The 13,082-nt window shown below is 34.6% G+C and overlaps 1 protein-coding gene across 2 annotated transcripts in view; it reads left to right on the top strand.

The window, feature by feature from the left end:
- Positions 1 to 13,082, top strand: part of CDH18 (cadherin 18) — a 159,842-nt gene that overhangs the window by 31,855 nt on the left and 114,905 nt on the right. For both annotated transcript variants that reach the window (XM_066186460.1, XM_066186452.1), the window contains exons 2-3: positions 2,271 to 2,565; positions 8,936 to 9,055. In XM_066186460.1, the coding sequence (XP_066042557.1) occupies positions 2,271 to 2,565; positions 8,936 to 9,055 (415 nt within the window). The remainder of the gene's footprint in view (positions 1 to 2,270; positions 2,566 to 8,935; positions 9,056 to 13,082) is intronic.

The raw sequence follows: 13,082 nt of genomic DNA, 5'->3' as shown, positions 1-13,082 counted from the left end.
CATAATTCTAGTTATAAACACAGTAATTTTTGCTGAGATTTCTGGTATACCTAAATATGCTTTTACATATACATTGATAGAGGTAAAAGGAGAGAAGTACAATGGAAAACCCCCATAGTTTTGAATTCTTTATAGCATCGTACACTAATAAAATTTGTCATTTTGCTGTCAGCGTTTGTAAACACTAACATTGAGGGCTCATTTTATCCCAAAAGGACCTAGAATTCTAATTGTTTTTGAAAAACTGAAGAATTAGTAACTCTATGCTAGAATACCAGAATACCCACTACTCTTGTTTTTAGGAATAAATCACTTCAATTAATGTTTTGACTTTGTAGGAAGTTTGGATTCTTGATGTTTTACCTGGGGTGAATTATTCCTTTGCTAATAGAGTGCAGTGTTATTCCAAGGATAAGAAGTGATTAATTTTGCCAGTGACAACTTTAAATGAAATTAGTAAGACTGTTCTACTGCCCTATAAACATGCATATAAACAAGCCAAACATACAGACCTTTTTGCTACTTCTTCATTTCTTAAAAAAAAAACCAAACAAACAAGGGGTCCACAGTGGTGACCCAGTTTTGTTTTGGCTATTTGGTCAAATCTTCATGTGACTCAGATAAGTATATAGTACATTGACTGAAGTTATGCTGAAATTTATGAGTTGAAAATTTTCAATTTATTACATTTCCCCCTTCCAAGCCCTTTACTGTACAAGACATAAATTATGTGCAACACCATAATTTTATTAATTTAGTATAAAAGATGAAAAATCTCTTCAAGCACCGTATGCTTATTCCTTTTACAAATAGCAAAGAAGATAGTTTTAAGGGCAAGACAAAAACACAGAAAGAAAAGAAACACTTAGTGTGTGAGAAAATATCATCACCTCTGTATCTTGTGTTTTAAGTTTAAAAAAGTTGTTTTCTACCATACAAGTCTTATTTTCTCTCTATCCAACTCCCTATGGTTTTTGAACTCAGAATGAAAACAGGAAAGTAACACCTTGCATCCTATGAATTAAAAATGATATTCATCATTCTCTTTCTGCTTTGCTCAGATTCTGCATCAAAATTTAGTAATGACACACTGCAGATATTGAAAAATATTCAGGGCAGTAGGATAAGGATAAAAATGAATGTCTTCTTAAAATAAAGAAGTTTCCCTTCTGATTTCACATCCCAGTATAACTGCACTGTACCTGAGGCTGTTCATTTCTGCATTATCACTTTGTTCTGATTGTGTTCCTCAATAAATGTGTTATGTTCTCAAAGTTGCTTCAAAGGGAAAAAAAAAAAAAAAAAAAAAAAAAAAAAAAAAAAAAAGAGCAAATCCACAAAACTTTTCACTTTCTATACAAATTACTTTTTCTTATCAAAGAACACATTCATTTTTATTCTAAACAGGCAAATCTTTAAAGTCAAGTTAGGAACAGTGAGGCAGTGGGAAGCCATTTCATGTTATCTTTTAACACATCAATCTACTTCCTGGGTTTTCCTTCCCCCTCCCCAGTCCCCCGGTAAATTAAATTTAGTAAACTTTACTGTACTAAAGGAAGATTATAATATATTTAATGTATATTTCTTAGCACAAGGTGTTATGAACAATGAAAATGCTGAAAGTCTCTGTCAAACTTCTTCATTTAACTATAAATAATTTAAATACAGGTAAGTTAGATAACTTTCTAGCTAAAAGTAAACAAACAAAATCCAAAGAAAATGCCTATGTTTTGTTGTGGGATAGAGTAATCCTGGACAGAGATCTGCCACTGGCAAAATGTGCAGTTTCCTTTCACAGTGAATGATGCTGTCCTCAGGGCCACAAAGGAAAATATAGGTGGGATTGAATTACCATCATTGCAGTGGACAGTCCGCAGTAGGAATGCATCCAGTTTAGTGGTTAGGAGAGGGTTTCAAGCAATGAGTGCTGTAAAATAACTACTAGAAGGACTAAAACCAAAACCAAATAGAACAAACAACATGACAGTTACTAGAATATTCTTGATTTAGGGAAGTTTTCTAGAATGGATGCATATCTCAAGAAATACTATTTTAAGAAATTAATTATGGTGGGTGGAAAATTACCCTAAACAAAATGACTGGGTTGCCAGAAAGAGCATACAAGAAATTGTGGCAAGATGTGGAAAGGTTGAAGACAAACCAGAAGGGTGCTAACAGTAATATTATAGTTTTTATACCTAATGTGCAATAACCTTTAATGAATTTTTTTTTATTAATTTTATATGATTTTATGTGTTTCTATTCTACAGCTGCATTCCAATTCCGACAAAGGTGATGGATCAGTCAAATACATCCTTACTGGAGAAGGGGCGGGGACTATATTTATTATTGATGACACAACTGGAGACATCCATTCAACCAAAAGCCTAGATCGAGAGCAGAAGACACACTATGTACTTCATGCTCAAGCTATTGACAGACGGACAAACAAGCCACTCGAGCCCGAATCTGAGTTCATTATCAAAGTGCAGGATATCAATGACAATGCACCAAAATTTACAGATGGACCATACATCGTTACTGTGCCAGAGATGTCTGAAATGGGTAAGGAAAACAGTGTGATTCAACAATCTTTTAACAAGTGCAAATGCCACATACTCTTTCTGAAAGTTATCATCACATCATTGAGTGTATGTTAAATATATTTGAGTTAGGAAGAGACAAGAAGATGACATGAAATACAACCCGTATGTTAATTGTGACATTCATAGTAAGACAACAGTGTACACATACACACGCTGGTTGTAAGGCAAGAGTCACTCTTAATCTTGAATGCTTTAACATTACATTCTTTGGTAAATTGTAGTTTCCATTCTAGAAACAAGATGTATTCATATATCCTCATTCAACTGCACACTTAGTGGCATTCTCTTATGTCTACATGAGCAGTCTATGCAATGCACAGAATTATACACAAAGGAGCAGTAATCTCCTAGATTATTTGACACATATGTTTATTTATCAAGCTTATTGTAGAGTGAACTGAAGTTCAAAAAGGTACCAATCTTTGGGTTTCCCTGTTAGGTAAATCGCTTATTCTTTGAGGTACTACATTATGCAATCAGTTATCTTTAATAGTTCTCTGGTGTTGAAATTAGTTTATAACTTTCCTCCAATAGAAAAATTGACAACAGAATTTTTAACAAAGATGAAAGTGCAGTATTTCTGTGAATAATATCATAAATCCAGGACAATGAAAACAATACCTGATTGTGTGAATTACTACAGTGAATGCATAGAGCTTCCAGTAAGAATATTGTGGCTCTTTAAAAAACTTCCTCAACTGTCTTTGATAATTCACTGTGGCAAAAAGCTTTGCTGTTAAAACTGCAGTTCATTTCAGCATGATCTAAGTTTTCGTCTCAGTTTTGTCCCATTATACCACAGGTTGTCTTAATGGGTAATTCATTTCCTTTAGCAACTGTTTCCAAAAATGCAAAACTCCATCTTTCTCTTTCTTTGGTTTTCTTTGTCTTTAATGTAAACCATTGAAATTGATTACTTTCTTTCACCTTTAGAGGCATTTTACTTTTTTGCATATGAGGAAAGATAGTGGAAGAGTGATCAATATTATCTTCAAAATCAAAAGTAGCTAATACAATAATTTTAATTTGTATTAAATTTATGAAAGTTTTCTTTTTTCATCTTCTCTATATTGAGCATTCTCACATAAATTTTAATCATATTTCTGCAGTAATCAGAATCTATTCAACTACATCATACTGTTTTCCAAAGAATGATTTGAATAATCTGGGATGGTATTTTGTGCTGTAAAACAGAGTGGATTATGGTAAACCAATTAAGTTTTACTGGTAAAATAGAGAACTGATGCTTATGTTTTATAAATCAAACTTTATTGGTTGTACTTGAGGAAAATCATTAAAATATCTATTCCACAAAGCTTTTGTGTTGTGTGAATAAACCTGAATAGTCATATATTCTCATACAGGCATTCTGTTTTAGGTGTACATTATATTTTCATTGCAAATTTATTATGTCTATTTTCTTTTTTCTCCTATTGATTTGTTTGTATTGTTGCATTCTGAAAGCATTTTTATTATCTTCAATTTCAGGAAGACTGATTCTATTACTACTTACACAGGATACATTCTTTGTGTCAAATGATGGAGATAGCTCTTTCACTTTTATTAGTTCTATAATTAGCACAGTTTTTTGACATTTAGCAGTGGAGTCTATACATAACTGAACTCATTGATGTTATTCTGTCAATTTCTGAGGAGGCCACACTCAATATTTCTCCTGATTTTTACATTATCATTTAAAGGTCTTTCAAAGTTGCTGTCTCTCTGCAACAGTTCTCATGCAAAGTAGCGTTAAATTTGATCTCCATTATTTTGCTTAGTTTCAACAGAAAGTTCTTGTTTGTTTCCTCAAGATCCCAGGTGGTATTTTCCCCTCAGCTTGAACTTAATCTTCCTGTAAAAGCTGCAGGACTTTCATGGCTTTTCCTTTTCCAAGTCACTGACAAGTGCAGGAAAGGGTTTTTTTGTTTTGTTTTGTTGACAAATATTAGATCACAGTTTTCACTGTGACACAAAATAACTGTACTATGTTATTTATGTACTTTATGTACATATTCTAGCTATGCATATTCTGGGAGAAAGAAAATGCCTATTCAATATCTTCAATGGAACTTTTCCTAAAATTTGGCTCAAGACACGAGATTTATATCTGAAATTATTTCTTCTGCAGTATGAAAAACTCAGTTACACTGACTCTGTGGTCTGTTTTAAGGTTTATGAAAGTCATTTTCATGTAAATTAAAAGAAAATAAGGATATTTTTCAATCAGTAAAAGACTTCCATATGTGTTAATTGTAGCTGCAAAATGAGTGAAGCACTCCATGTTAAATTTTTAGTGCTGAGGTCATTTAGAGGTGAGAGTAGATGGCCTCTTGATGTCCCTTCCAATCCTAACCACGCTGTGATTCTCTGATAAGAAGAGTATTCCCAATAATATTCTCAATTCTACTTAAGAAAATAATAGGTACAGTAGATGTTTCTGAACTTCTTTTGAGAGTATTCCAATGTGAGGTAGTCATAATTTCAGATAATCTGGAAGACAACGTTGTTCATAAAAATGAGTTTTATTAGAAGTGCCTATTTAAATTCCTATGTTGTGAAACTAAATCACATTTTGTTGACTTGTTAGTGTTTTCATGCAGTACTAAGAATTATTTTTATTAGGCAGAGAATCCCTGTGTTTAATAAACTTCACATTTTTATCATTTGCTTTAACTTTTTTTGTTCAATATTGATCCATTTGAGATTTAATAGTACAGACAATTATGCAAAGTTATGCATAGAAATTTGCATTCTCAAAAGACATATTTTATGGAACTGCCTCATTAAACATCAAAAATTTGTCTTCAGAGAGACAAATTGCAGTATTTCCTTTCAGCTTTTCTTTGAGATATAACTTCACAAAAATTTTCCTGTAAACTATTTGAAAAAAAGAAAAAACAAACTGAGATATTTTGAAAAATAATTACAATTTAGTTTCCCAATTAATTTTTTTTTTTTTAATACCAGAAAAAAGACAAAGCTTAAAAAGTGATGTTCAGAGCATACAGACATGTTTTACGTCTCTTTATAAAGCATTAACTAAGAAAACAGGATGTCCAAAATATAATCTGAAATGTAGTGGGAAAGCATATGAAATGCTACTCTGGATATGCAGAGACTCCAGCTGCGGAAAAAAAGCTGTTTTTATTGCCTAACTGGAGTGACAAAATTCTTTCATAGCAAAACTGAGTTTTTCTTGACAGGAACTTTTACAGTAAGCTAGTAAAGAAAGAACAGAAGGTACGGGCCTGATGTTCATATCTCTCCTGTGGTGTTCAGAGGAATTAGACCCTTATCTTTTGTATCTGATTTTCTTTTTTTTGTTGGCTTCTTAACATTTAAAATAGCAAGAGAGCAGTACTGTGTAATTCTCCATCTAAATCCTTCATTACACCTATCACAACAACAAAAAATGATGCTCCATCTAAATGATAGAAATGTGTCCAGAATGATGATTTGCCTGTCGTGCCTGAATGATGCTAACTTTGAAAGGAGCTGTTGGAATGTAAAAGTACCCTCTTTGCCTTTTTTTTTTTTTTTTTTTTTTTTTTTTTTTTTTTTTTTTTTTTGCATTTTAACCTTCAGCTTGCATAAGCTGCCTCTCCTCGGTGCTCAGCAAATCAGGCAAGAGTTGAGCAAAAGGCTGGTATGGGGATATCTTGTAAAATGTTGAGCTTGTATAAGATAGCAAAGAAGTTAAGCTTCTGAAGCTTAACTCCAGATGAAGCTAAACTCTCATTCCATTGAATGAGAGTTTGAGAGGTAGGGTGGGAGGTTGAGTTAAATTTGTGATTCTAAGGGTTCTTTTAAGTAGAAAGAGAACACTTTTGCCACTATTCAATACTAACTTGCTATTATTATCAAGTGTTTCTTGGGAGAGAGATACAGTTGTATTAGAAAATCACAGTGACAATTTTTTTTGATACAATGGCATTCCATTCGTGCTAAAATGACCTTTCAGCTGCTTATGTGGGATACTACCTTTTGCTGGTTCTGTTTTTTTTCACTCGCATCAACAAGTTATACAGGCACTGAGATTCCTTTAAAAGAAGGAGAGAGAAGAAAGTCTTCAAAGAAGTAGAAAAATATGAAATCACAATATTTCTCCTTTTTTCTTCTGAAATAGCTAAAATATGTTTACTGAGTTCAAGACATATCTTGATTTCCTAGAATTCTGGGCAAAAGTGCTAATGGAAACTCACACTCTTGGTAACTTTTCCTGGAAAAAGGAAAAATTAAAGACAAAAAGGTACACAGGTTGCTCAGCATTCTGGGTAGTAAACTCTGGTAGGTGACTGATTATACCAATTGAATGAATATGTTTTTGTTTTACACAACTACAAAATAAAATCAAATCATTGTGCGTCTATAACCTATTAATCTTCACTGATTCCACTAGGTTGAACTATACAAGTTCCTCTCAAGCCAAAAATTATTTGCAAACTGGGCTTCAGAAATGTATCACTACAGCATTTCAATGTCATAGACTAGCAGGGGGAAGTGTCTGTTCCTGAAAGTGACCTCTTATTCTATGTTTTGATAGCAAATAAATAGAGCTGAACTGATTCCTAGAACATTTTAAGAAAAAATACGCAAACTTTAATTCACATTTGTTTTCCTGTCTACATGAACACAAATACAGTAGCTTAGTTACTTTTAACATTAACATCTGAATAATAATGAACACACAGCTAGCTCCAGCTTGTTTTTTTTTTACAATATTCAACTTCAAAGTAATCCAGGTATGCTTAAACTTAGTTTGTTAATATGTTTATCTGTGCGACTGTGTTTCAGAAACCAGAAGGCACAGTATTTAGGCATGTAGACATATCTGCATACGGTTTTACTAAGTCTCCAGAGATACAAAAAGCATCAGCTCTTGGTGTCCAAGCTTGTGTTACAAATGAATGAAGAGTTTCTCAAAGAGGTTAGGAACCAAATGAGTGAAGGTTTGTATGCTCAAGTTGCTGGATCTGAAGGGGGACTCCATGACTTTACATACTGCTAATTCAAGCGCATACGGAGGGTGTGCACATTAACAAATGTTTCTGTGAAATAGAAATTGATCTATAAGGCTGAATAACTGGAACTGAGTAAATTGATGCCCATGTCATACGTATTTGTGAAATCTTGTTTTAGATTAGCTCTTGCCTGGTCTTTGAGACTGTGTGCCCATTAGCAGTCAGAATAAATCAGATGTGCTGCTAAAGCATATCTCCTGGTTTAGTTGCATTGGAAGAAATCTAGTTAGTATGCTCTGAAATGGCTCTATAAGGGAAATCAAAGTGCAACAAGTGAAGAACATCAAGGGTTTCAATTCAAAAACATACTTCTCCTCTCCACTAAATGTGAAATTGAATACCCCAGAGTGGACGTGATACCTCAGCGGTTAATTTAGATGAGAATCTGCTTTCAGATGCAGAGTCATGTGAGAGCAGCCTGTTCTGTTATTATTATGGTATTTTAATGCTGGACCGAAGAGCCCGTAGAAAGCTGTGTCTGCATAAAGATAAACAAATAGAATGAAGTCTGAGCCTTTATTAACTCTCAATCTTACACTTACTGATTTCTTATGGGAAGTGTTTGACAGTGATAGCAAAGATTGATCATTACATGCCTTGAAAAATACACTAAAAGGAAAAAAGTCACTTCTCTCTATTCTATCTGTGCAGTACTTATGCATTTTATTTTCTCAAAAGGGCTGCTCATAACTTATCCCACCTAGTGAGGTGCTAGAAACTGTGATTTTATTCTAGTGGTTTTTATTACTAGCATAAAAAAAATTGTCTTTTGAACTGATCTTTCTTATTTGCATCCCGAATATAGTTCTAGTAGTTATTTCATTTTCAGATCTTTGATATCTTCCATTAGCTAAATTTATTTTTTAAATTAATTTAGCAGCTTTAATTATTTTGGAGGCATTTATATAAGTGATTTTCAATACTTCAACATTAATTTGTATTGTGGATGAAGATAACCCTGAAGTCCATAGATCTGTGTTGTTTAGAAGTCTGTATCCAAGTTTGGGATCTACGTGTGTGAACATATGTAAATATGCAAGCCATGTAGTTATTATTTATGTTTACATCTCTGTAGTTTGTTTGTATGTATATAATCAATTTACACATAAATATACACACTTTTTTTTTCAAATTCATGTAACTATTTTTCCTTGACAAATGATATAATGATAATAGATAGAGAAAATGTTATTAATCTGTCAATTTTAGAATGTGAGGACCTTAGAGGTTTTTTTTAAATGTATTTGGAAATATTTGTCAGAAAATTTTATTTATTGCAAGTTCACGTTTATTCTCCTGTATATACAGGTACATCTGTTCTACAGGTGACAGCCACAGATGCAGATGACCCCACATATGGAAACAGTGCCAGAGTAGTGTACAGTATTCTTCAGGGACAGCCATATTTTTCTGTTGACCCCAAAACAGGTGGGTGTTTTATATTTCTGTTGATATGATTTAGCTAATATGTTGCAGTTAATTAAGTCTGGTAGGTGAAATGCAATGTAGACAATGCAGATATGACTTTTTTCTTCTTTTTTTCTTGCTTTAGCACTATGAAATTTATAAGTTGCTATGTTTTGCTGAGTACTAAAATGAGCCTGCTGTGTACAGAATTAATTCTGCATCATGTCATGATGTGAACCATTCAGCCAAACTGGAAAAGCACTCTTTCATCTTTTTCAGCCTCTGTTTAGGAAGTGACTCAAGTGTGCCTAACACATTATGATTTTCAATGCTTTGTTTTGCCTGAAGGATAGGCTTGGGAGGATTATTGGATGTGTGCTTCAACACATATACCTAAATAAATTGTTATAATTTGTGTTTTTATAAAACCAAAATATTTCCATTTAACTGAAAAATCATTCTATGATCTGAGAAGCAGAATGAACTGAAATATTTTTGCCCTAACTCTATGCGTCACCTTTTTTTTTTCCTTTTCCACAAAGTATAGGTTATGTATAAAGTATTCAAGCTGTTTTATTTAAAGAGAGGAGAAATCTCTTTTGGGGATGGGAATTGTTACTAGTTTGTGATATTTTGAAGAGCATTATTATGATAATGATATTAACATGATTATACAATTCTAGTGTGTACTTGAAGTCCTCAATTATTGGAAAATATAATTTAAGAAAATGTATTTATATATATATTTAGCTGCTTTTTCCTCTCTAAATCAAAGTTTTAATACTGAGGGGGAAAAATGAAACACACTGAACAGTGTATCTTTCCCTAGTAAACTGTAGGGAATAATAATGACTTTTTAAATGTGCTGAAGTGAAATAAGTATAGTGTAAATAGTTTAAAAAGTTTTCATTTTATTGTGTTTTGCATTTAAGTTTCTTGGCTTGTGTATACTGATCTCTGTGGTACTTGGAGGTGTAGCCTGGTTTCATTATAAGAGAAGTGTGTCTGTGCCATCTCAGAGAGCTTTGAGGTTAGTGCTGCTTTGATTAGGAGACCAAACTCCGTGACCCTCGGAGGAAGGTCTGTCTCAACCTAAAATGTTCTATGAATTTTTGAGCACATGTTAGAAAAGCCTAGAATGGCAAATCAGTGGCACAGTCCTCATGCTCCCTGTGTCCTTATGATACTTAGAAATATAACCCTAGTTCATATTTCTAAAATTGTTTAGGAACTCTGAGGCAATGGCGTGCATTTTTATTTTCATAATGGTGTAGAACCTGTAGTCTGGAGCTGCTATTCAGTTAGTGAAGAATCATAATGGATATTCTCTGCATCAAGTCTGTGTCACACAAGAAATAGTATTGTTATAATGAAACAACAGATGGTAGTGCATTTTCACTCCTCAAGCCTTAGGCTTTGACAAGGATTTAATAACACTTTATGAACTTAAACTCTTTTTGGTATTTGTCTAGAATATGAAAATTATTCTGATACCGTAGTCTATGAAAATGTGAAAATGAGGTAAATAGTGCAACAGTGAAAAAACAGGAGAAAGCTTTTTGCTTTTATAAGTTCCCTTTTTATAACTGTAGAATAGAAGTTAATTTAATTTGGCATGACAAAATGGGAAGAAGAAGAAGGATATTGGAAAAGATGGGAAAGTCTTAAAGAATATAGTTTTTCACTATGAAATTTCACTTTGAATTTTTGAAGTTAAAAACTCATTTTTTAAAACATCATTCTTCTGAATTTGCAAGCATTTCTGTGACCTACTTTTCCTATTACCTCAATTGTTCAATTCCAGCTCAACTATGCTTTATTTGGAAGTCTTCTGAATTCACACTTACATTCAAAACCTTCCTTTACAACAAAGGAGGTCCAAAAGAGGGAGAAAGAGAAAGGTCCCAACATTAATGACTGAATGCTGTTTATGAAGCCTAAGGACCTCATGCCATGATCAGTAAATTTTCTTGAAGCTATCAGAAACAGATACCAAGCTCTAGTGTGAATACTCATCTTAAAGTCCACTACTTCTAGTTTACTTCTTCCTATACCTGGTTTTAAACAATATCTGAAGACTTTAAAGTTTTGCATTTTTAGAAGCTTAGGTTAGAATAATTTAAATAAAATTATAGAATAAGGCTATAGAATTCATACTTTTAAAGTATAGTAAGGGAACAGCACCAAATTACAAACTCTGAAGCAGGAGAAAAGTGTGTTCTTGGCAGAAGAACAGCTTTGTCAGCTTATCTGTGGCTCTTCTCCACACACTCAAAGTGGGGTAGAGGTGCTGTGCAGGGAGAGTAAAACCCCCTGTCCTCAATAGACTGGAGCCTGAGCTCCTCCTGGGGCTGACCCCAGACAGCCTCAGCCCTATGAGCCAGGGCTGAAACCCGTCATGAGGAATCAAAAGGAAACACTGCCCTGATCACCCTTCAGACTGAGAAAGCTACTGCCTACAGGGCCTTATGGGACATAATTATGGGATGCAGATAAGAATGGGATCGTGTAGACTTTTTCTTAGATATCTAGAGGGAGGACCATAGGCAGGGAAATGGACAATTGAGATGGAGTGTGGAGAGAAAAGCAAGAGAAAATGGAGAGGCAAGAGGATAAAAAGGGTTAGCCATTTGCAAACAGGCTTTGCTTGGCCACTTTTATCTGGCCATGCCTTATCCTGGATCAGCAGTCTGTTCTGCATTTTATTATGCTCCATTTGTAACTCCATTTCCTGAGTAAAAGGTTTCTCTCTCGTATGCATGTGTGTGGAGATTTAAGTGCTAGCAGCTGGAGCAGGACAATGAGTCAAAGGGGTCTGTGTGTCTGGTGCCAGCAAACTGCGAAATGCAGACTCTGTGTGTAACATGGGTGTCTATGCCAGTATGGTGGTACTACAGAGCTTCAGGCTAGAACAGCTAGCAAACTGAATGAGTGGTTTGGTGATGGATATCCATTTGGCCAAAAGTCCAGACCAGGACTCAGGAGTCAGCTGTTGGAGGAGCCAAGACCAGTACAGAGCTACTGTATGGTATGTGGTTTGAGAGCCCTGTTTGTAGCTGTGTATCTCTGTGCATGAGGCAAGGGGAGACCAGGGAGCCAGAAGCCAACTGGATGGCATTGGGAACTGAGGGACCAAGGGGTGCACATACTGTTACGGGATGTACTCAGTTTGTAAGGCTGTGGGGGTTCAGTAATTGTGCTGGGCTGAGTGGAGATGTGTGACTATGTCCAGGATAAAAAAGAGGTCTGTACTTGGAGCTGGAGGGCACTGCAGGCCCCAGAGTTGAATGCCCAGATGGCACCAAGTGCCAAGTCCAGGTGTTGGCTACTTGATGGACTAAGTATATCAAGTTACAGGAGCTATCCATGCTGAGTTTGTGAGTATGTTGCCAATCTTAAATCATCCTTCATTCTGTTCAGCTGGAGAAGAATGAGGCTGTTTGTGCTGTTTGTGTTTGAGTGCTGAGCTGTCCTATTTGCGTGTCACCTGTTGCATCTTGCATCTGTGTATGTGCCTTGTGGAAACACCGCTTGACCTCACATTGCTTCTAAATCATGGATTAAAAATAGGAAGGTGCAGCAGCCTCATCTCCAGCAGGCTACCAACAATCTGGTTTATCAGTTGATTTACTCTATGACCTGTGCTTCGTTTTGTTTTCCCCTGGGGAAAAATTGTGAATCCTCTGCATAGAAATTTGCTGCAACTATGTAATTTTGGCTGTTAATGTCATAACCTAAAGTTTTAAGACTTTCTAAATCCTTTGATATTGAACAGCTTTCTATGAATTACTCTGCATGTTTGTTTATTAATTTCTTTTGGTAATTATCTGTGGAGTGTAATATTAACTAGTTATGTAATTAATAATTACCTGCAATAGCCTCTACTGATTACTACTTGTTTTCCTCCCCAGCTGCAGCAAAACACTCTGCTGAAATTTTGTAAATAAGAATGCACTAATAAGGCTAGCAAAAGAGAGGGAAGGAGCCAATGTCTAGATCCTATGTATATTTGCAAAGATTATGCATATAGGATTGTAAGTTTTCTTAA

The sequence above is a fragment of the Chamaea fasciata genome, unplaced genomic scaffold (genome assembly GCF_029207755.1).
Source record: "Chamaea fasciata isolate MVZ Bird 193981 ecotype frontalis unplaced genomic scaffold, bChaFas1.0.hap1 SCAF_1, whole genome shotgun sequence".
NCBI lineage: Eukaryota > Metazoa > Chordata > Aves > Passeriformes > Sylviidae > Chamaea > Chamaea fasciata.
Note: the sequence above shows the minus strand (reverse complement) of the source record. Positions and strands in the feature narration are given on the sequence as shown.